The 25,853-nt window shown below is 36.3% G+C and overlaps 1 protein-coding gene across 5 annotated transcripts in view; it reads left to right on the forward strand.

Moving 5' to 3' along the window:
• The window catches only part of SMOC2 (SPARC related modular calcium binding 2), a 149,084-nt gene that overhangs the window by 63,101 nt on the left and 60,130 nt on the right, over positions 1–25,853 (forward strand). For 4 of the 5 annotated variants that reach the window (XM_032987294.2, XM_032987295.2, XM_032987296.2 and 1 more), the window contains exons 5-7: positions 7,225–7,272; positions 11,720–11,803; positions 12,609–12,683. In XM_032987294.2, coding sequence (XP_032843185.2) covers positions 7,225–7,272; positions 11,720–11,803; positions 12,609–12,683 — 207 coding nt within the window. The remainder of the gene's footprint in view (positions 1–7,224; positions 7,273–11,719; positions 11,804–12,608; positions 12,684–25,853) is intronic. The other variant, XM_032987298.2, reaches the window with a different exon arrangement.

A 25,853-nucleotide genomic window follows, 5' to 3' on the forward strand; every position in this document is an offset into this window, starting at 1 on the left:
CATGAAGTCTAAGGTCACTGCCACCCTAAACCTCCCTAGATTATATGATCCATCTACTTAATTTGTACTATAATCTAGCTATTGAAGAGATTTTCTGCAGTGGTTATTTGTACGATATTTATGTGTCAGTATATGAAACCTTGCACCTGACTTGCTGAGGTACTCCTTACTTTATGTTGAAACTCTCTGAACATAGACTCATTGCAAAAAATTTCAGAGGGCTTTGCTTTTTGATCTTTTAATTCTTTAGAGTACAGAAAAAAAACCCACCCCCCCCAAAATATGGAATGTGAGTGTTCTGATTTTTAACATAGCCCCATCAAAGAACTCCCACAGCAAACTCTATGAATGACCAAACCCAGTGGAGAAATAAAAATGAAACAAAGCATTAAGAACATAATGGAATCATTTTCTGTAGAAATTAATTGACAAATCAAACTCATTGCCATGTGTACTGCCTTTTGTCTTTCATCAGGACAATTAACAGGTTCACTGTTTTTTAGGAATTTTCTTCTGACCCTATTTCACTGACATTGATAATAAAAATAAATCTCCAGTGTATGAACAGTTGCCAGAATTGCTATTCACTTTCCTTAAGGCTGACAGAATTACACAGAAATAGCTCTAAAAATAATTGAGCTCTATGTATTGCATTTCTGTTTGTGCTGCAGCACTATTCTGTGTCAGAGAGGGGAAAAAATAGGTTTAAAAAAGCTAACCCTGTAGTGTAAATGAAGCTGAAAAAAACATGGATTAAAGCCTTTGAAGGAATTCATCTGGTCTGATTGACTTCAATCATTCAAACACAATACTGATGTTTTTAATAAATAGATGGTGAAAGGAAGAGACCACTGAGAAAGTTTCAGCAAAGATTATAAAAAGTTGATTCTACTTTTAAGGTCTGTTTTAAGTGATTTGGAGAATCTCCCATGCATCTTGCCTGTAGGTGAACTTTATCCAGAAAGAATATTCCTCAGACTAATCCTTTTGATCTAGTCTGAAAAGTCACTGTGGAATGACAGTCAAATATGAAATAAATATAAAATGTTCAGAAGCCTTAAAATAGAGAAAAATGTATATTCATTTTAGTGTAATGACTGTTTATAACTGGGTCACATCTTCAGAAGACACATGGTTAGGACAGCATTTTTGTGCTTTATTGTATTCTTGAGTAAGGGTGCTTTTGCATGTCCATAGCCAGAGCTTCTCTGAAAGCATGCCTTCATTGCTTTCTCTGCAGTATCAATTTGTAGTCTCTTCCCTTTCGCTGACATCAATTAAAAAGGGGTTATGCTGATGCTGAAAGTTCAACAAGTAACTGTTTGGCAGATGTGTCACAACACATGTTGCTGAGTTAGTTACTGTACTTTCACTTTTTCTATTTGTATTTGGTATTATTGAAGAGAAGCTGCAGTTTAGTTCCTGGTTAATTAATAGATTGATATGAGAATTATTCTACTTCTACAGGAACCAAATCCTAGTTCCTCTTAAAGGTATATTCACGTGCCTAGCAGATAATATGCCAGACTGCTTTAGCTCATTTTTGGTGGGGTAGGAAGGAAAGTTAGTTTTACAGAAATGCTAAGAAGAAGGTGATAGTAGTACTCAATTTTAATTTAGTAGCTCAGCAATAAATAGACTGCTCCAGGGCCCAGGTGAGTAAGCAGAGTCTGATTATGCTCCATGGAAGATCATAATTTTCCAATGGTTATGAGACCCTTTGGGATTATCTCTGCACATTTCCTCCCCTGCTTGTATCAATGGTAGTGGCTAAGGGCTCAGTCTTAAGGGGTCTGGAGAACCCTTCTAATTCAGCAGAGAAGGCAGCTACAGATTTTCTCACAAAGTTATATGGTATAATAAGGCACAACGTTTCTCTTATATTGCAGAATGAAAACCTGAAGCACAAATGCACCCTTCTCTCATTTCACAGTATATATTCAAAATTGCCATCTGTTTAGGATAACAGAAGGGATTTTTCCCCCAGAAGGACTGTTGATGTTTTCCAGATCACCTCTGATTCCCTTTTGTACTTTTTTCTTTAGAACCACTGAGCACAGGAATTACAATCAGAATATTAGTCAGTATACTTAAATTGAGTAGATGTACTCCTATTTTAGCTAGTATTTCAGAGATGCCATTTCTTCCAACACTATTGTCCCTAATCAGTCTAATACATTGTGTTGTTGTTAGCCTTGTTTTTGATATTGCAGGCAGATCTCCTGTAGCGGTGGCAATCCTGACACCAGCATGTTTCTGTATTTTAACTTGCTTCTGTGTATTCTGCAGGCATGATGTTATAGCTATTTCAAAGACATTTACACAAATTTCTCAGTTTGCATGTACCAGACTGTTTCTCCCAGGATCACTTTCGCCACCTTTTCCCTTTAGAGGAGAATATGCACAGACAATCAAGATGGCAGGTAGAAACAATTGTGAAGATGCTTTCATGATGATTTTCTCACAGGAAATGTGACGCCATGGAATGTGTGAAAATTTCTCTTTTTAATGAAAATGTTTGGTGTTTTTTTTCAATTCTAGGTTAGTTCTTCAGTAACTTCAGATAAGGTTTGAATACATGTCTAACCAACTGTGCTGTTCCTAAATTATGGGATAATTTCTTGCCTTTCATTTTCTCCCAGTAGAATCACCTTTGATTTTGATCCAGAAATAGGAAAGAAGAGCATGGCAGCCTGGAAGAACTTGGATTTTATAGAGGAAATATGGAGCAGAATTTAGGATGGGCAGTTAGGAGTTTGGTTTCCTGATTCCATCCCCTATCTGTGCTTCACATTTAATGTATGATATTGGATAGGTGAAATAACCTCTAAGTTTATCTGATTGTTAATACTGGTTAGCTGCACAACATGATGCTTCCTAGAGCCATCTCAGGTCCTTGGACAGAAAAGTGTCATATGTATATTTTTGTGTATCTACAATAGCTGTATGAGCCATTTTTTGCTCATTGTGTTGGTCTCATTGCTCTTATTGAAGCTGTCTTTTTCACTAGGGACACAAGGTGTAGAAGGACAAAGGTTATAAGCAGCACTAAAAGTTGCAGGACTTTCCAACTGATTTATGTAAAACTTTTGCTTTAATTACTACATCTTTACCTGAAAGACGCTCTTCTTCCATCCTTTCCAGTTATTCCCACACCAACGCTTGGTACTGCTAAAGCACACATGATAAATCTCAGTATGCTATTCCACTCAGTGAAAATAATCTCCACTATTGCAGGAGCAGTGGCGAGGAGAGTAAATCAAACACATTCCTATGACAACATTACAAAGAAAACTCTTTAAAAATGATGAATGTCCCCCCAGTACTTTCACTAAAGAACACCAGACATAAAAAAGACATTTTTACAACTCCCCATCTCTGTTATCAGCACTGCAGGGAACTGCAAAAATTCCACAGCCACAAAATCCTGGGAAATGGGGCAGAAATTGAGGAGCAGGTGTTAAATTATCATTGGAAAATACAGTGTTTGCCTGTTGTAAGATTTCTATGCCTTATTAACTATTCCAGGCTTCTGCCAGTGAGATTGCAGAAGAATGGAGACATGTTTTATTATTCTGTGAAGTAGTTTTACTACCTTACAATTAAGATGGCATAATCATCTTTTAAGGCCAAAATACAAGTACCTTTAAAAATTCAGGACTCTTCCTATCTGTATAGTATTAGCATCAGATAGTATGATGAAAATGAGTATATTTAGGAAGGCAATGAACTTTTGAAATTTACATTATATTGCTTTTGTTAGCTGGGAAAAATATCCATCCTTGAAACATCTAGATCTTCTGTCCCCACAGACAGTACTTCCCCTAGATATGCAGTCAGACACACCCATATGTGAGATAAAGAACAGCACAGGAAGTTTACTTTCCTGTGTCTTGATATCTGCATTCAGTGATTACATATCAAATATTCTTTAGTAGGAGATCAGAAATCATTATCTAAACTAGATAATAATAGACTTTCAGCTTCTCTTTTAAAGCCCAGTCACATGTGTTCAGAACTATAGAAAATGGATATGGTAAATTCACAAACCACAAAAGATTTTTTGTGCCTCAGAAGCTTTTGGAGTTAAACTGGTGACATTGTTGGGCTTGCTATAAACTAAGGCATGAACATTTTTCTTTTTTTAAAAATTTATTTAAATGAATCAGAATCATAAACAGATAGATGGCTAATCAAATGTACAAGCTAGAAGAGTACTAAATTCTTGTTAAAATAACGCTGCTGAACCTAATAATCATCCTTACACTCTCCCATTCCATAAATATATTTATGTGGTGATTTGGTTGCTCACTGTGCACTGAAAACTTGGAAGCTGATTGTATTGCCTAACTTTTGGAGAAGTTATAAGCTGCTATTTCTGTTTCTTGCCTAGATGAACATGTGAGCATTTGTTGTGAGTATTGAAGATACAATTTTCTAGAAACTTGCAAATGCAACTTCCTATCACCATTTGAGCTATAAGTACTTCTACCTTAAATATATTCAGAAAGTGGTAGAAAAAAATTATACAAGCTCAATAACCCCTCCTCACCTCCAGCTTGGAGACAAGAAAAGTTTCTGCTGCATAAATTGAAAATTTCAGGCAAAACTGTGTGAAGGGTGCAGATTTCCCTTTGTAGGAAATTCTGTGAATATTTTTGTTAGTTTCCTTAGACTATTAAAAAATTAGTGTTAGCCCAATGAACCTAATTTTTCTATCATTCATCTAATTTCATGGTGAAATTAGATTCACTATGATAAATTTAGCTTTTGTGAATGCCTGTCTCTTCTTCTGTCCATCAATTTTCCATCAAAATTTGGGGTAAAAAAAAGCAAAGCATAGAAAGAAGATTTCAATTCTCCCTGACTGTACATGAATATCATATAGTCATTATTTTTCACCATTTCACTTATAGATGGAGTAATCTGAAGGCATCTTGCTGTTAATGAAATCTGGAAAGGTTTTTCTGCTTTTGGTTTAAGATATGGAATACTATATAATTTCACCAATGTATGAAATTACTTAGTTATAAACTGAATTTTAAGTTCAGTTTATAATAAATTCAATTTATAATAGTTGTTCTTAATGTACATAAAAACACAGCACTGGTATCAAACTGAGGCTTTACTTTTTTACAATCTTTTTAGCACAAAGGGTCTGTCAGTGGCATTTGATCACACACATTCCCCATGCTGAGATAATTTCTACTCACAAATGGTGTAAAACACTTTAGTGTGGATAAGAGTCAGACTTAAAATTTCTGTATTTGAAAGAGAATTATAATTATAGACCTGTGCATCACAATTAAAATGAGAAACTACGGAGTTAATTGTAACTGGATTGAAATTGAGGAAAGATTGGAACACTGGTATTTAGTGCAATTAGAAAAACCTGTAATTTTGTATGCAGTACTTCCTAAAACTGGAACATCTTATTTGAGTTCAAGCTGGGCCTCTTATCAAATTCTAGCCAAGCACCAAAAAGCTCAGATCTTCTGGCTTCAGCTAGTGTAAATGCAAGAATCTGCCTCCTCTTCAGAGTGAACAACATGGATTAGTATTGCAGTCTATTTAGGGCAAGCCTTCCCAAACAGCCTTGGATATAATTCCTACAGTGATAATGACATTATTTTTCCTGTCTGAATTAATACTGATGCATCACTAAGTATATTGAATTTCTGGTGATTTAATCATAATGCAATAAATATACACTACCACCAAAAAAAAGAAACAAGTCTAAACTAGAATATTTTTGATATGGATGTATAAAATATGTATTAAAAGCTGAATACTTCAGAAAGTAACACCAGCTTGGCTGCATTGTGATGTATTCTTTTATGGAGGCTTTAAAATCAACATGCCAGATTTGTGATGTTAGCTATCTTCCCTCTGGCAGACTCCTGTGTCTAAACTTCATGCTGAAGTAACCATCAGTTCAGCATGGTAAACAAGGCCTGTGATTTTGTGGGTTCTCTTATTTAAATTGTCCTTTTAGAACATATTTATCATGCTGCAAATTTGGAGTCTTTTTGTTTATTTGTTTTAAACTGAGTGAATTTAGTTATTACAGAGGGAAATACATTAAGAAAATTAAAGCAACGAAATTATTTCACACACTTCCAAGAATCTGCCAGATGTGGGGGGGACTTTTCATTTAAGCGTGTATATGTAGGAAGAGATTATGTTGTAAGAATTGACAGATATGATTTTTAATTTTTGATACTTCCATGTAGCTCTTAAGAGAGAAAAATACCACTTTTAAAGTTGTGGGTTTTTTTTTTTTTTTGTTTTGTTTTGTTTTGTTTTTTTTTTTCCTTAATGCAGCAGAGATAGATATGTGAATAAGAAGTAGCTAGGAGTTAGATCATACAAATGGTTGTAATAATGAGACATAAACGAGAAATAAGGAAGCATTTCTATTTTAAACCCTAAGGATGACTACCTCCTGTAAAAGGTAGGAAGAAAACCAGTAGATTCTCCATTTCTTGATGACTTGAAATCAAGACAATGCTGGTTTGGGTTGGAGTCCTGGCTGGTAGAATAAGCTGTTAAAACCCACCTCCTGCAAACTTCTGAAGTCCCTTCCCACCACTGCTGTCTCCTTTCCTAAGGGCCACAGCTCTGGTCATGTCTCCTGCAACCAGCTCAGGCTCATACTCAGGATGAGGCGCTGTCCCTGCCTCCCCCAACATGCACACTTTTCCGCACCAGCACAGGGTTTCTGGAAGGCTTTGTTTAAGGTATTTAAAGCAGAAAGGGGCAGTTTTTAATCTGAGCCAGGACTGGGGTAGAGGCTGAAGAAGCCCCCCAGAGCAGCCGTGGTGCGTGGGCAAGGCTCGGTGTGTAGGAATGGTGCTGCAAGGGAGTAGTGCCCGGGCGATGCATCTTCCTGTGGGACCTGTGCTCACTGGGTCAGAGGGGGAGGGAGATGTTGACCCCACATCACATGAGCCTGTTCTTGCACTTGTGTTTCTGTATTGTTTAAATGTTATCTTTTTCTGAGGTCCTGTGGCGGTCAAGAAGTAGCACCTGACGGTAAACTGATCATACGCGAGTGCAGAAGTCAGGCAAAGATAAAATCTTTGGTTTGCAAGGGAGGGATGTGCTGATATTTACTGCTGTAATAAAAAAACCCTGTATCATTAAAGCTGAACTGTATTTCTTAGAAAACATATTAAAAGTGAAAATAGTATTTCTATGGTTAATTCCTTTTTCCAATTGCAGGTTCAGTGAGTGAGAAGCTGCCACAACGAGAAGGTGCAGGAAAAACAGGTAAATATCTTAGATGGCCTTTAAATAGAAACTAAAATAGCTGTGGAATACGCCACTGTGATTTTCCGTAGGTTTAAATTATCAGTATATATTCATCATTAACTATAGCTGCATATATAATATGTATGCATGCATACTTGCTATTCATTTTATGTCTGCATTGTAAATATTTAGTAAACTTATGACTAAAACACATATATATGTATGCATGTATTTGTCTATATATGCATAGACATTATATTTTTCTAGTCTCAGCCCTACATACTTTCTACTCTGTTCTGTTTGGAAGATAACTTTTCTTCCCATAGCCATACACTGAAATATTTTCCCATACTGTTTGCTTGCCCTGGCGGACAGATTATTCTGTCTGTTTGATAAAGATAGCATTCTGCAGTCCCAAAATCTCAGGAACTGGAGTCCTCACTTTATTTCCATAGCAATCAGTGCTTGAGTCATCTTGGACCCAGCACTTTGCTCTATATTGTGATTAGTTCATCTGATGGTTTACATTCATGGCCAGATGATTGTTGTTGTTAGAGATAGACCATGGTGGATATCTTGTTGGCAGGACAAAATCTGATGTGATTCCAACTTAGCTGGTAGATTTAAATGAGGGAGATGTCTATGCTTTAAACAAAATTAAAGCTTACACTCTCCAAATACTTAAAAGAATTTGAAATTCATCTGAAAATAACATACTAAATGTTGCTGTCAGTTACGCTGGCATAAAATAATTTTAAAGAAGTTAGTCATATTCATGCTAATGTTAATGTCTATCTGTTTGGTCCACTGTAAATTTAATTTAAATATGTTTTTTTACAGGAGCTTTTGCAGCATTGTAATATACCCAACATTTAAGTAAACAATTGCACTGTTAGGTTAAGAAAATAAGTAGTTCTTTAAAGGCTAATAATTAAAAAATACTGGAAAAGTGTTCTTTCATGCATTTCCATACAAATTGTGGGTTCTACTAGCCTTAAGTTACCCCTTCGCTTTAGGTCAGAACTTTCATTCTCAGCTTTGAACTGAATGAACTATCCCATATATATAAAACTTGTCTGGAATTCTTTATTTTGGTTTGTGACTGTGGTGGCTGAGCTGCTGAACCCTGAATGAGTGATCATGGAACAGGGAACTTAAATGAACAAAATTTATCAAGTCTTCCTCGCATCACATAAGTTAGTGTCTGAAGTGACACGGTTGCATTTTACTCACGCCCTGTTTTTATTCTCCAGCACAAGCCTGCAGCATGAAGGGCCGCTGACCTGCCTACCAGGTGGTCCCTGACTCTTCTCAGATGCTGCTAAGTGCCTCTTCCTGCCCTTCTTCCAGCCAGTCTCTTCCTTATACTTTAAATAAAGTCGTGCTGTCAGACACATCACAACCTCTTTAAAGACTATTACAGGGTAGTGAACAGGATCAGCTATGAGTTAAAGAGCTGTGCTTCAGCTTCACAGTCAGTGTAGTAAAAAATATTTTGCAGCTCAGTGTGAGAGGGCACAGCAGTAGTTTTTGAAATAAACATAAAACTCCCTGCTTGTCTTTCCTCTGCATGTTCCTGTGGACTAACCAGGGGTGCCTGGTTGGGGGTACCTGTCTGTATTGTAACCCATCAAGCTTAGGCAGATTCACGACGTTCTTACTGCTGCAGAGGATGTGATCCTGACCTTCAAGTGTGGTCTTGAGTACTGTACTCAAGAGACAGTATAGATTTAGCCTAAGACAGACTCTTCTTCCAAGATGTCCCACAATGACAGGAGAAGGTGATCTGGTGGGCCATATCTGTTGAAGTTGTGCATCTCTTTCTCTGGGCATTCCAATACTGAAAGAAAATTTCCAGCTGCAGATTTTGGAGGTCAGGAGTTCTCTTTACATGTTTGCAAATTTGCACATTAAACTGAATAGGAATAAAGCTTAAAAAATAATTCTTAAAGTGTTTTCCCTAGCTCTGCAGTTTCCTCCTCTATCCAGGAAAAGTGTTCAGACTGTCTGAAAAGCACAGGTGTATCACATCCCTTTTTTCTCATTCTTGGCTGACTGCAGGACTGTGTTCTTGGTAACTGAACTCTGACAGCAAACAGAATGGTTTCTGTTTAAATGTGTGCACATATGGACTGGTATGCATGTGCCACCCAGGAAGATCTATGCAATTAAACTGTGAGATATCTAATTAACATGAAGATGAACTGCTCTACAGTTATTACTCTCTATTGTATGTTATTTTGAACAATTAAATGCCACATGTTTCTTCATTCTTGACACAAAAGGTTTTCATTAAAAGATGATACACCTGACAGTGCAAACAGAAAATTAATGGGAGTGTCTTCCTGCAGATTAAGGGTAGTTCAGGAACTGCTGTAGCTCCTCTAATTCTGAAGTGAAGTTAATACCTTTTAGATTATACAGATATCCTGCACCAAATGTTTAGTTCATTGATGACCAAAAGCAGATCTCTCTTTCTTTTGGGTGTGAGGGAGCTGAGGTCAGTTTTATGACTCAATCATTAAATGTCTGTTGAGGTGTTTTTTGTTTTGTTTTATTGTTTGTTTCTTTGTTTGTTTTATTTTTGTTTGGTTGGTTGGTTTTTTGTTTGTTTTTGTGTGTTTTTTTTTTTTTGAAATAAAATTGTGATGAAGTGTTAAAATGCTGCTTGAACAAACTTCAAGCGGCTAATTTTAATTGGGTTGATAATCTCTAAATCTGTAGCATTGTATCTGAATTTCAGGTAATAACATAAGATCAAACGTGTCACAAACTGAAATTTTGTACCAAAAGATTATTAGAAAAATGTCATTTAAACCCAAACCTGACTTTCTGACAGCGCTCTTGATTAATATTTACCTACCATAAGCCACCCTCTGAAATCTTGGGGTTTCTGAATCACATACTGGTTGATAATCTAAATATATGTCTTGATATTCAGTACACTAGGATACTTTAAGGCCTCTCTGAAATTAATCAATGGTCTTATTCCACCACCCAGAGGATATCACAAAAATGCCAGCAAAACTAATGAGAACTGACAATTTGTTATGGCATTGGAGCAAAGTATCCTGTCATTGCATGGATGTGAAGAATTAACATTCTTAAAAGAAGTCTCCTTATGCTTTAGTTAAAACACTTTGCAGTAAAAATAAGTTTCTATTGATGCTGCGTTGGTTTTGTGAAAAGCATGGAGGTTAGTGTTCCATGGCTGCAAATTTTGTCTTGCTATCATCATTTACTTGGTATCTCTGTTTGCTGTGAACTAGGCTGTGGCCTCCAGAGGCGGAGTGCCTCCAAATCCTTTGCACAATTTGCATAAAGACAATACAGATTTACAAAAAAAACCTGTGATGGTGACAATAAAGAGAACAGGAGGAGGCTGTTCTGAATTGCAGTAGCAAGAAGAAATTAAAATAAATATTGTGTTAGCTTCAAAGCTGGTGCTCACTGTTACCTGGTGGTGCTACATGCAAGAGGAAGATTCTCAATTACCTTTGGTTCTAGCTTCTGTGAAAATGCTGGGAACACGATCTGGAAACTATGTTGCTCTGAGATCCAGCTGTGAAAGGGCAAGAAATGTTACTAAAGCACTTGCATGGAAGATGCTGTTTACTGAGGGACACCTTGATGTTGGAGTTAGCTCCATGTTACAGGAAACAGCAAAGACTGGAAAATATGTACTATCATGGCCTACTAAGTCATGTTTACCATGTACTTGCAATAATTTTAAATAACAAAAACATAATAAGATAAAGATGGGTCTTTAGGTACTGCTCTTTCACACTGAATGCTAATTTAAATAATTTTCCATATTGAATTTTTCTTTTTCAGCACTATTTCCGCTGTGTTTTACTGAACCTAAAATTGCTCACATCCTCTTATCATTTCAGTAAATTTTCCATTCTCATTTCTTGCAGTAATGTTTGGTAGTGGGTGGATGGAGATGACTGACTGGAGGATAAGAATTATGCAAACAATATTCTGGTTCTATAACCTGTAAATCTTTCTTATAAAACCAGCTTGACTGTTAAATAGATCCTGGTGTGCCGAAAGAAACTTTCCTTTCATTTCAAGGTATCAACATGTCTGCAGCCACTCATTCTCCCCGGACTGCTTTTGCTTTCACAGGTCTTAACCGTTCTATACATTTATCTAATTACATCTTTAGAAATTCTGATTTGATCAGTTATAATCTTTAGGTATCAATGTGCAGCATTAGAAATGAAGAATTACTGTCCAGGGAATGACCTGATCACTTCATGCCTCATCAAAGACCGTGCAATAATTTCGTCAGCCATAACCTCAAAAGCCATCCATTTATAATGTAGATGTAATGCATCTGTGTTATGTAGTAACTATAAATAATGTTTAAATTATTGTTTGTTTACCGGCCGGGGCTATGTGCAAATCATTAGTATCAGTCACGTATGTACACTTATTTAGCTTACTCTCATAATTGTAGTCTCCTTGCAAATCTTTTCCATTCTGAATTCAGATGATGCCTCAGCTCCCGCGCTGGAGACTCAACCTCAAGGTGATGAAGAAGGTGAGCATCAACAGGAACTTAACTGTTTGATATTAAACTATGCGGTATGGACTGTATACCACAATGTCAAATGCTATATTAAGAGTTAGGACAACTGCTGGGGAAGTTGCAAGAAATTGCAAGAAATTGAAAACATCTGTGCCTTTTTCTAGATAAAAACAGCAAACACAATAGAATCTTTACTTATAAGTAACTAATCTCATGTGATAATTCTGAGATGACACTGTAGTTATGGACTCTGACATTAGCAATTTTAATTGTCGCTACTCAGGGAAGAGATAGGTTTTAAATTTGAACCACAGTGAAAATTAAAACTGTATGGCCAAATGGGGAAGTTAAAGGGTAAGTTCTGCCCTCAGACGATTGCCTTGTTATAATAAGGTTGATGTTTTGTCAGGCTTATTTGCCTCTGGTGAAACTTGGTGGTCTGTAAATGGAAAGCTCAATGACTACATGAAATTATAGTCTTATATTATGCCTGCCTTATCACTCAGTGCAAATCTTACAGAATATGATCTGAAGTTAGTACATATTTTGGGCCCACACTGGGAGATTTTTATTCTGATGAAACATAATTTTAGTTTAAAAATGTTGCTTTCAACCATTTGTATGAATGGGATAACGAAGAAACTATTCATGCCTTTGCATGGATAAAGGTTTTAACTGTCCTAATACAAACTAGTGTGCCCTTTTCTTTTTTTATATCCATGTATCTTTAAAACTAGCCACTTATTATTCACCTAGTAGTAACTTTAAAAAAAATGTTAACATTTTCAAACTTTTTTCTGTTGTGTTTTTTTTCCAGATATAGCTTCTCGTTATCCCACATTATGGACTGAGCAAGTAAAGAGTAGACAAAACAAAACCAATAAAAGCTCAGGTAAGAAACTTATGTTGTCCTAACTTTGCAAATCTCCTGTGAAGACATGCATTAAACCTTATTAAAACTGAAGCCATTTAAGTGAAAGCCATTTATATGGGAATATTTTTGGCCAGGTCTTACTAGGTATAAATTGATATTACTCCACTAAAGTCTCTGGCTCGCATTTGTTTGCACCTGTGAGTGAATCTGACATTTAATATTTACATCCTCTTTATTCTCTACCTCTGTTATCTACTTGTATTTTCTTTTTTTTTTTTTTTTCTGGCTGATGTGTGGCAAGAAGGTGCTTGGAAAATGACAGTGTCGGTTACTCATGTTTGGTCGTAAATCTTAGGAGGCAAACCTGAAAAGAAGCAAACTCCCATCAGAAACCAGTTACCAGGGAATTGGAAAGACAGTGTTACCTGCTTTTTGCTTTATCACTCACCTGTTATTTAAAGACTGAATGCAAGTTTAGTGTGAATTAATTATGTTGCCTTTTTTTATAATTGTTGAATTTTGTCTTTGCTTTTTTTTCAACACTCTTTAGAATTGAGCTTTGTAAATCTGGACTAGGAATGTCAGGTGAATGTTCTAAGACTGAAGCCTCTAAAATATTCAGAAAGATTCAGTGCTTTGATGGACTATAAGTTTTGATGCTTTCCTCCCTGTTCCTTCCTTTCAGTGGAATAAATTTTAGAGAATCTTCTAGAGTTTCCTGGTTTCTTTTACACTGTGAAAATGTTTAATTTGAAAGGAAACATTAATGATACAGGCTATGATTCAGCAAATCACCCAAAAGCACACTTCAGATCCAGTGGAAATTGAGGTTGTGCTTTACATTAAGTACTGTTCTGAAGTATTTTCCTGAATTGAGGCCCAAAAGGATTTAAAAAGACAAGCAATCATCATAGGAAAGAAAGACGTATCCTTACTAAAAGATTTACAGATTCTTTTATATAAGATATTTTTAACATCAAAACAATAATTATTAATATTTTTTCCTCTCCTTGATTCTCCAGGAGGCATTTAATGGAAGGACTTCAAGCGCAGTGTAGACAAGTTTGAAGCAAACTTCTGTGCTGGAGATTTATTCTGTCATTTCTTTAGTTAGTGTTAACAGGAACAGAATTCCTCTGGGATTTCTGTCATGTAAAATACATGTATAGAAATATGTCACTTTTAAGAGTGTTTATTTAATTTTACAGTACTAGAGACTAGATCTAAAGCAAGAATTCTTGAGTTTGCAGTGCAGCTGCTGGAAGCCAAAGTTTGAAAACACACACACACAAATTAGAAAAATACCAAAGAAAATGTGGGCTTGTTACTGGGAACTTGCAACCTCTAGTCCATCTAAATACATATTTAGAAAGAAAGAGAAACCGGAAGTGTAGTCTACCTATCTTATGATTGCATTAGCATCAAAAAGCGTGTCTGTGTTGCTTTTGGTTTTTCTAACAACAGGACTTGCTCACAACGGTACTATGTACAGGGGATCTCTGTAGGGCTAGCAGATGCTGCAGTCTGTGGTGCTGTACGTGGACTAGCAGAAGTAAGTCAGCAGACACTAGGTAGCCAATCTTGCTTGAATCTGTAGGCATACCTGATGCGCCAGAAGGGACCACTGCTCTCTGTGCTGTAACTTCTCTTGTATATGTAATACAACATAATCAATCAAGGTGAATCTAGGCACTAAAAACCATGTCTTCACCAGTTGTGCTAGGCAGTATCTCTCTTTCAGACAGCAAAGTATAATGTGTGTCAGTGAATGTATATTTATAGGTGGCTTTAATGGCTGAGTCTCACTGATACTCAGTAAACAGGTCTTTTAAGGTCTTGAAAAAACTAGGTTAGATTTTCCCTTTATTAGGAACATCCAAAGAGAATGAACTCTGGGCTGCTATGTGTATGGAATAGGAAGGACCTTGTGACTGAATCCACTGGATTGTAAAATAACCACCTTTGGACACCCAGGCTTCAATATAAAGGATAAATATAGATGTCTTCTTTACTCATTTGCTTAGCAAACTCTGATTCAAACTTGGTCATACAAACATGGGAAAGCTTATTTAAATGTTCTGAGCGAAATGAGGAGAATTTATGTCTGCATATGAACTGTGTTTATAAAACAAAAGGTAAAGCCCATTTTTTCATAATGGGCTAAATCTTCCATTGTTCTATAGTAACCCAAGTGCTTTCAAAGAAATTCTTCAGGTGAAAATAACACTATGACCTAGTCCTGCCTGTAGAAAATAACTAAAGAAAAATAATAATGCTAAAAATTTCAGACAAACTCCAAATATCCTACCTAAAAGCTGGCTATTTTAGTTTGTATTTCTTTTATTTTTTCTAGTTTTCACCCGAATATATGTCCTAATATGTTGCAGTCAATAAGTCAAGGTTGTAAAGAAACTTGCTGTGACCTGATAAATCAATCTCCTTAGGGTAATGTTTTTGTGAGTTTAGGATCACAGATGAATACATTAAATTTATTGTACTCATCCTGAAGTGGTTTGATTTTGCTGCTCTGCAAATGACCTGCCAGTTACAATTAGCCAGTAAAATCAGCATATGCTTTTAGGTTTTGGAAGATAGAAAATAATGGCTCAGGAAATTCTAGTTTATATTAATTATCCAGGGCTTTCATTTGATTAAATCAGCCCAAGTTAATTTAGCACAGAGTAATGGCATTTGGAAGACTTACTTACAGATGCAGGTCATGAAATTACTGGATTACATATCCATGCTCTGTAATGACTTCTAGTGGATATTCTTTCTGTTGGTCAGAGAAATAGGCCTTTGCTGCTCACTAGAGGTATTTGTAGAGTGGTATTTAAACTGTTAGCTTTTGATGACAAAATGTTGCTGCTGCCAAAAACCCCATCAACATCAGGTCATGTAGCAACAGCTCTGTTTAGAGTGGTGGATTTGTGTAGAAACATCTCCATTTTAGCTCTTTTTGTATATTGAAGATGATTTTCAGACTTTTTAAAAAGACATTTTCTTTCCAGAATTAGGAAAAAAATGTGCATCTGTGTGCTAAAATAACATAGTGTTTGCTGAGATGACATTTTATACATATGTCTTGGTGTCTTTGAAGGTGTTTTGTGAATTATTTGTTTCTTCTGGATTCCTTTTTACACCTGCGCTTTTCATTTCTTCCTTCATTTCACAGAAAATATTGTGGAAAATGTTATGGGTTTGTCACATTAGGTTGCCAAAAGTAAGAATTATAGCAACAACTATTAAAAATAGCCAGAAATGTATTGAAAACACTGAGCATGGGATTGTACAGATTCTGATGAAGATATCAAAATGTAGCAGCCTACAACGCTGCTGTCTCTATATGAACTCAGTGTATAAACTCCTGCTGTAGTTTGTGGAGATGCCTCCATGCCTAGAGAGCACTAGAGCCTAGAGTGCCCAGAACCTGGAGAGCAGCCCATCTCATTGCAAAGCCAATACCTGCACTTGGCCGGCTAACTAGATAACTGGACCTCACTGAGTGTGGTGACTAGTTTAGCTCTCTAGCCTATATGAAGAAGCTATCTATGCTTTAGATGAATTTTATCCCATGCCAGTATCAGTTGAAAATCCAGGTAATATTCTTTTAGAGCTTTTATATTCTGTAAAGACTAGAGGACAGAAGGTTTTTTGCTTTGAAGAAACTGGATACTTTGAACTATGTCCTCAGTGGTAGGCAGTTACTGTAGCTTCAGGGATGGGTGCAACCTTGGTGTGGGTGGAGAACACAACATGACAGTGCAGATACTTTCCCATCACCTAACAGGTAAATGCAGTTCCCTGGGGAGGGCTCAGGTTGGACTGTAGATGTCTTAGGTGCTCTGTGCTGCACCTGCTCTGTCATCAGTTTATATCCCTGTGGGATTCTTGGGAACCAAATGTGATGTTTTTTTCAGAGAATGTATGCCCTTTTTGGAGTTTGAGTATAGGCAAGGGAAAAGTGGTTTAACCCTTTTCACAATGGCCAGTAAAGCTTAGGATTTATGTTGTTAGCTTGAATTTAAGAGCCAATTTTTTCTAATAGTCTGCTGTGTGAGAACTTCCATGAAAAATAAATAGGGTGAATTTAACTGATAATATTGTTAATGTTCAAAAAAATTCTTAAAGTACTGAGTAATTTCTAAGTACAATCTGTACACCACACAAATGAGAATAAATAATACTCAGTGTAAACTTCCATGAATTTTACTAATGCAGGATACAAAAAGTCATTCATAATCTGGAATATACTTAAAATCTATGCTTAAGGTCTTTAGAGATTCTGGTGATAATATAATTCAAGGTAAAAGAGCCAGGGTTAAATGACATATCATCGGATAAGACTGTATAGTTTCACATATTTACTATTCAATTCTGTTCTCTTATTATTATTACTTTTGTATTCTGTTTCTTTAAAGATTGAATAGGAAAGGTATGGCATTATTAACAATAGTGGTTTATATGTTCATTGATCAGTTGTGTAGTTCATTTAATGAGCAATTGTAAAGTGACTGAAAATTGATGTTTGTTTTGCTGGTAATCTGGTATGACTGGCAAAATAAAAGACGGGAAGAAATAGCTTCATTTCTTTGTGCCTTACTGAACTTGACATTGATTCACATGTTAAATTTTAAACACATGAATTGAGTGGGTAGAAATTTAGGGCCCCTGGCAGTCAGTGGCAGAACTCCCAGACAGTATTTGAATAACCATTCATACTCTGACTACACACTACTCGTTCACCCAGTAGTTCACATTTCATCTGGATCAGGCACAGACACGTGATGTAGTTCTTGTGCCAGCTTCATGCTTGCTGCCAGCTTTAGGCTTATATGCTTTAAGCAGGTGCTACAGGACAAGCCATACATGATCCAGCATAAAATAGGGTCGTCCCAGAGGAAACCTTGTTCTGGCATAAAGCCTGCTTGAGAAAGGGTCAGGCTATGAAAATTCTTAACACACCTATGCAAAAAAGTAGTGGATCATGTGATTATAACTTTTTTCACCCAGAATGAAGAATCCTAAATCAGAATTCATTGTCTCCTCAAATAATGGCTATAATGACTTCAAGAATGCCCAGATTTCAGCTACTGTAATATTCTGGTAATGTAGAATCATCTTCAATTTCACTTTTGGTTTTGGCTGTGCACACATGGAAGGTGCTTTTTATTTAATTCTATGACACAATGGAGTAGTGTTTTATTGCTGCCATTTTACTACAGACCATCAGTTTCAGGGCTTTAAAAATCTGTTACAGGATTTTATCAATTAACCCCAGAGGGCTTGATCCAAGAAGAGTTTAATTCTCAAAACACCATCTGGGAGAACACTGAAGTGCATTTACAGTACTGTAGTATAGACTGACTGCAAATGCAAATGAAAACTGTTAGTATAATGTCTACTGTGAATACATTCTTTGTAGACTAAAACAGGGAATTTAAAGTGATAATATAACCAGAAATTATGTGTCTGTATCTATACCAAATAGCTGCTTTAATTTATCTGTCCATATAGTCTGAATCTGTTGGCAAAGTCTGCCAGTGAGACTGACTAATGTAACAGAGTGACATTCTAAGATTTGAATGCAGTCTTTATTGCCTTGTCATCTGACTGCTTTAAAGCATTTGTACATATGAGTTTTTCTCACATGGAAACTATGTTGGTTGTCAGTGAGGTTTCTGTTTTGTTAGCTTGTTTTGTTTTGTTTCTCAGAGGCAATTGTTCTAGTGGGATCCCTGTGCACTCATCATTCCCTGAAAGTTACCTTTTTATGAAGGACCAAGACAAACCTTGTTCCATACCCCAATGCACACATTAATTCCAAACTGAGCCTGGCTAATGTCCTCCTGCTATGTCTATCCTGGCAAAACTCATCCCTGAAGTTAAAAAAGCCTGCATGAAAAAACAAAAATAACATTTTATTTCAAATTAAATAAATGAAAGAGTTTGTGTGTCTGCCCAATCACACCAATTGTAATAGCCACTCATTTCTAAGCATAGAAAAATGAATAACTTACAGACAGGAAAATGAGTAACAGCTCAGTGACTTTGTGTTTATTCTCATTAATTGCTGCATTTTCCAGATGTTGCTTTTAATATGAACTGAAGATAAATTATGTGCAGCTGAAGATGTGTGAGCTAGCAAGAAAAGAATAAGATTCAATTGAATGTTCCCAGCTATGTACTTGTTACAAATTAATTGGAAGTTTTCTAGAACTATTTTGAATTAGGCTTATTTTGCAATGTGAATATTTGAGATATGAAACCAGTTATAACAGAAGGAAATCAAAATGGAAATCATAACAAACTGAGAAAAGAACACAGGGAAGAGGGGGAAGAAAGTGTTTTAAAAGCTTGTTGCCTCCATTTTTCAGCAAGAATTCCTAGTAAGTCATGTGCTGACCTGCAGAACCCTGGCCAGTCTTCCATTATCAAATTTGCTTGTGCTCAGCATTAAAGGAGGGGCAGGTGTGGACTTTAGAGCAGACTATACATGTATGTCCAAAGAATCCTACTCTGAATGCATTATGCCTATTTTGGATACTCAGAAATTGAGTATAAATGAATATATAAAGTGGATATGCAAAGGAAAATAGCCTGAGTAGGAGTGGTTCATTAATTGTAAACCACTGAATTACATAGGAAAAACTGGTTTTGTCCTGTTATTACCTCAATTAAACCCTAAAGACAGCGTTTCCTTCCAACAATTGGTGAGGTATCAGCCACACTCAAAGATGGGATTTGCATTCCCAAACTTGTGTTGTAAATACAGACATTAGCTGTAGCTGAACAAACCAAGAGCATGGGAATAAGTTTCTGAAGTATGGGAATCTTGTGCTTCATATGGCCTAGGATATCTGATATCTGCATGGGCTAGGAGTTATGACAGACGACTGGAAATATGTGATGTTCTGTCATGTAGGTTTGATAGTCCAGAGTACCTGAAATGACATTGAATTAGGACTTAAGAACCTCAATTTAACCCATGAAAGGAAAGTAGAAGGCAGAACTATTTTTTTTAAATAAGTCTTCAAACATATCAATTGGCTATTAAGTCCATACATGGGTTCTGTCACTGGGAACTCAGCACACTATGGATGGGCAGTCAATCTCTGCCAAATTTTGGGCAAGTTCAAATCCAGATAATATTACTGTAAGCATCATAGCTTGGGCTTATCTGCAGGTCAATTCCCTACACAAGAAAAGGCACTAGGATTTTTTCATTACATCTACCACTGAAGTGTGAATGTTTTGTGATGGCCACAGGTCTGGCTTTTGGGTCTTGTAAAATTTGTGGGTCCTGGAAGACATCAGCTGGTAGAATATTTGTTGTTTGTCCTGTTATCTCAGCAAGTTGTGCATGGAAGATAAAGAGAAAAGCATTGTGAAGAAGTTAAGTATGAAAAAATGATACAGAGGACGACTGGAAACTTCCAGACAAATAGTGTTATGGTCTTCTCAGACTCTTTGGATTGGCTTTGGATGCTAACTCACGAAATGTTCCCTTTAGAGTTCCTGAATGAACTCAATTATTTGGAGTCAACTATAATTTGTGATTTGTATTTTAGTATGAAAAGAGAATTGTTAAGTAACTGTTGGGGAGGGAGATGTGTGAGTCACTGTTACGTCTTGTTATTTCCCCCTACTGTTTTATTTTTACATATTTTGAAAAGTAGGAGGTAGGTCTCTCTTCTCTTCCATTTTTGTGATTTTTCTGTCAAGTAGTAGGATAGTTTCAGAGTAGTATTCTTTTAGAATAGTGGTTTCAAGATACTCCCTGGCAGCTGAAAAACTGGTGACTTTGAAAATATTGATTGTTCACACCATTAGGGCCAGTCAGTAAATGGTTGACTTAGCTCCTAAGAGAACTTCATCTAAACTTTCAGCAGCAATTTTTAATTATAGCCTAGTCTTGATCTAGCTATTACACAAAGAGAGAACAGTACTCCTCACCCTCTTCACCTGTCAGGAAAATTACTCTTGATACTCCTTGGTCCTCTTACCTTGCCTTGCCTTGCCTTTACTTTACTTTATTTTATTTTTCTTTACCAGTCTTGCCTTGCCTGTCCTAAATTGGTAATGGAAAGTTACAGGGTTTTTTCATTTTTTTCAGCCTCTTCCAAGAAGATAAAAATTTCCAGACCTCCCCACAGTTCTTGTATATTATGATACATTCTTAATTTCCAGGCTGCTGGATCATGCTTATTATAGTACTGTCCTATTTTTAATAATCCTTTTCACAAACATTTTCATTTATCTTCATTTTAATTTTACATATTAGTTCAAAACCTTTATAAAGATCAAGCACTGTCATTTCCAGGTTTTTCATCCTACTACAGAAGAAGATCCTCCCATCCTAAACCATTATAAAAATAGAGTTCTGTTTTACATCCAGTTGATGTTCTTTATGCTCAGGATGTTCCAGGGTTTTATTGGACCCCCACTGTGAGGGAAAAAAAAAAAAAAACAAAACCAAACCAAAACAAAACAGAAAAAAGAAACCCAAAAGGAGGCCTGTTTTATGCAGGGTTGATAATTTCTATTTTAACTACATGTGTTAAAATTTGATGCCAAAAGATAGTAATCTTTCCTGACCATTTTTAATTATATCATTACTTTCTGCAGCAAGTAAATGACACAACAGTCCTGCTTGAAGTTCTCCTTTAGTTTTTAAACATCCACTCCCCCACCTACATGCAGCTTTCCAGTTTACCAGACATCAGATTCCATAATCATAAAAGCATCAATAAGCTTCATAAATCTTACGAGAGATGTCAGGCTAACAGTCTGTATTTTAATGACAGATACAGAAAAAAATCCCATATAATATGTTAATGCACAGAAACATATTGGACTGGATCATATCTGAAGACATAATCTTTCTGGGAAGTAGATGAATCTTGTCATCAAGACAGTCTGGAATCTGGCTATGGATATATTATGATTGCTGGGTGATATATAGAAGATAGGTCTTCCAAATATTGCAGGCAATTAGGAGTCTAGCAGGGTTGACAGTAAGAAGAGCTACCAGGCCTTCCATCATCATCCCAATCATCCCAATGACCTGATAGGGGGAAATGTCTATGCTCCAGGCAGAGATACCTTCCCTTCCCTGTGCCCACCTCCATCCAATGATACTAAAAGCAATGAACATAGACAATAACATTTGCATATTTTTATCAGTACAATAAAGACAAAATTTTTCATGATTCTTATGCATTTTCTTGGGCAAGAGGCCCAGCTCAAGTGTGAGCATATAGAACTTGGCATCTAAATATTCAAACTGGTATCTAAACAATTGTCCTGGATTTTTTTTTTTTTTTTTAATTATTAAGAATCCAACTCTACTCTTGAGTTCAAGCCAGTAAAAAAATACATTACAAAATGAAAGAAATACATGCAATATCAGATAGCTCTGAGACTCATATTTTCAAAACTTCACTAAATTGGTAGTTATGCTCTTGAACAAGAAGAAACCCTGTTTGGAATATAGATGGTGAAGAAGGCTATCCCATCACTCCAAGGTTATCCACAAAACTCTCTCCTGCACTTTGCAAAGTTAAGAACTCCTTATGTCTTCATCTGTGAGCTGATAAATACTCAAAAATACTAAGTATAAGAAGACTAAAATTTCAAGTTTTGCCTTTAATTTTAATCAAAGTCATCCAGTGAGCTGTTCTGGCAGGATTATTCTGGTTTTATAAAACAGACTAGACTGTTCTGAGGAAAGCAATTTTCTCTTTCTTCCATGAAGATAAGTCATATGACCAACTGTCCACCTTTCCAATAATTGAATAAGAATTGTTTAAAAAAAAAAAGCCAAAAAACAGTTATGGCAAAATATTCCCCTGTTAATATCTCATGGGAGCTGTGGAATTCTACTACTTAATCTGGCCACATTCTGCACAAAAATACTCTGACTGCTGTTAATGGAAATAGGGACCATGGAAGGACTGGTAGCCATGTAGCATGAATCAGTCCTGGTGGCTGGAGTCAGAGCTTTACCTCTGTTTCCTGACATGTACATTTCTGACAGTCTGAATTAATTTCTAGAAGTTCCTTGCTAGATCAGGTTACGGGCAGTCACAGTAGTTCAAATTTGGAGAGATTTTTAATGGGATTATTTACCACATATAACTTCCAACTTTCTTATTTGACAAACCATGAATCTCTGAACAAAATTCCTGAAAATATTGACAGTTTGTACTACAGTTCATGCATTGCTTAATTATTTTTCAAGAAATGCTTGGATTTTTCCTTAATTATTAAAAAAATTGTCTTGTGATTCAGGCACTTTTTGAGGCTTCATCATTAATGTTAGCATTTTCCATTTGGTACAAAAGCAAGAGAAATTTAGCTCCTACAGGGACTTCTGTGGGAGGACTGGAATTCACCCCAAAACCTGTCCATTTGCCACATGTCTGCAATGCAGCTATTGCATCAGTCCAAACCTTTACTGCAGCATTTGCTTTTATGGACTGTTAAGATCCCTGGTTAATGCTGTCATCCATGGATCCTTTCCCCTAGCCTGCCCTTAAAGCAATACACTGTCTTTTCTGTTTGGGACTAGTGTAGAGTCTCCTTTCCATGAAAAGCTACACCAAGGGTCATAATTGGCACAAGAGAACTCGTTCTAGTCAAATTGCATTGCTAAAGTACATAAAACCACTTTGAGATCTTTTCATCTGCAAGATGCTGTGTATACCCCAAAAGTTGTATTATTACTGGCTTGCTTTCTGCTTCACTCCACTCTGTCCATCATGCTCTGTCCTCTCTCATAGCAGACTGTTCCAGATAAATGCTAGACACTATGTTGTCCCTGTATTCTGCACTGACTAGAAATAACATTAACTATTGTTGCCATAATGCATTAGATTTCTGTGTTACTGGAGAAGAAGCCGTGGTTGAAGAGACAGAACACTGTTTTTCATTAAGCGATTTTTAATACCTGTTTTAGTTTAAGAATGGCAGGCCAACTATCTGCATTCAACCACAAATAAAACTATGTTTAAATAAGATTAAGGCTGTAAATTAAATTTCAGATCTTAAATTCTCTTGGTGCAGTGCAAAACACAAAAGAAAAGAGAGGGCAAAGCTTAATATACCAAACTGATTAAAAATGCAGCCTTCTATAGAAAAAAAATAACTTCTTAGGGAACTTTTTTTGAGAAGATATGCATTTTCAGCTAAAAAAATATATTTTCAAGATGAAAATTCAAACAACAAAAAAGACCTTCAAAAAGCTGAATAGTTTTGACTCAGAACTCAAAATCTTGATTGGTCATTGTGATGCCTTGTAGGAGCTGTAATTTTTGAACCTCATTAGTTCCTTCTTTTTCGGGGGCTGGGGTCCTTAGGCTGATTATACATGCAGGATATAATGGTCTCCCCTTTTTAAAAACCCAGAGATACCTCAGAAAGCTTGTAGGCATTTTGGATTTTGTGGTCCTCTGGGACGTTCAACACAAAGAAACAACTTGTTGTGGGTCTTTGGTTTTGTTTTGTTCTCATTAAAAATCATGGTTTTTATGAAAAACAAACACTTTGAATTAAAAACATATTTTAATTTAGAAAATTGGTTTTCCACCAAAGACAGTCACAATGAAATTTTTCAACCAACCCTACTACAGTCATAACAAGCTATGAAAAAAATTATATTATTGCCACTTAAACTGTGGAATACCTTGCTCCATTGTTTTTCAGCGAGAGCCTAAATTATTTAAACTTACCACTTTTATTGTCCTTCAGTAAGTAAAGACAACTTATCAAAAATGAAAGGACTTTTATTGTCCTCTGTTTGGACGACTGCTTAGATGAAGTTTTTGTTGAACTAGAATGCATTATAAATACATAAATTCCTCAAATATGGGCCACCTGTAATGCCCTTGAATTGTTTTCCAGTGCACGCAGATTAGGGCAACAGACTGGTGTGTGTTTGGTCTAAAAGCAGAGGAGTATAAAGTCAAATTAATGCCTCTTGTGCCTGAAAAAGATGAGTTACAGTTTTGGCAAGAAAGTAGAAAGTAGTTCAGGATTGCATGATCTGTTCTGGTTCAAACTATAGGAAGGATTGAGTGTTCCCCTCAGTCATTATGCCAAATTTTCAGGTCTGTATTGAGGCAAACCCCCACTGATATAAGGGCTGACAAGGGTTGATCCTGTCTGATTACGTTTACTTGTCATTTAGTGAATTAATCCACAGACTCCATTACAATGGAGACTCTTAACAGAGGCAGGAGTGTGGTGAGTTGCAGAGGTTCATGACCATTGCACTCTGTCATGGTGCAGATCACCCTTCTTTCACAACAGCCCTGTTATTCTGGCTGACAAGGAAGTAGGGACCCTTTCTGTTGGTTTACTTACCTAATTGGTTTGAGGAGTGGAAGTATAAGTAACTTCTGGTCTTGGATGTTTCCTCTCTGACTTTCCCAAAAATCCCACCATGTAGCTAAAGCCGTAATCTCAATAGCCCTTACTGCCTGAAGGTAACAAAATAATAATTATTCTTATTGATCTCCTGTTTGGCTCAGTAAAGGCTACATCCTGCCTAGCTTAAGGGACTTATAATTTTAGTGTTCTTGCAATTTCTAATCAGGTTTAAAATGCAATTTAAGATAATTTTTAGGACATGATTTTTAGTTCCTTTGAGTTGATACAACAGAGAAACAGCAAATCCAAAAATACCAGTAGAAATGTCAGTGGTTTGAAAGGTCACTTCTCCCCACTTCCCTACCAGCATCCCAAGTACAAAACCATGACTTCTGATGTAGTCACACATCCTGTAGTTCATCCATTTAACTAAACAGTCCAACATAATAATAGCAAATGACTGTAGGAGAAGATGGTTTAGTTTCAGCAGGCATGAAACCTCATTTTATTCAGAATAGTGTAAATAGGAGTGACTCCACTGCAGTTAGAAGGGAGTCCTTATGAGAAGAGAAGAGAATCAGGCCTGGAGGGTTTGGGTGGTTTTTTGTTTTTTTTTGTTTTTTTTTTTTTTTATCTTCTTTTAATTTTCCTCTAAATAAGGACATTAGTGGTACAGGACTGATGGTAGTGGTATTGCCTCTCTTGGAAACACAGTGCACACTCATTTAAGTAGCTAGTATGCGGTATATCAGTCTGCTGGATGATAATAGGACAGTCCACCTCAATCCTGCTACTATTGCATATCTGGAATTCCTC

Source organism: Tyto alba, unplaced genomic scaffold (assembly GCF_018691265.1).
Source record: "Tyto alba isolate M040663 unplaced genomic scaffold, T.alba_DEE_v4.0 Super-Scaffold_22, whole genome shotgun sequence".
Lineage (NCBI taxonomy): Eukaryota > Metazoa > Chordata > Aves > Strigiformes > Tytonidae > Tyto > Tyto alba.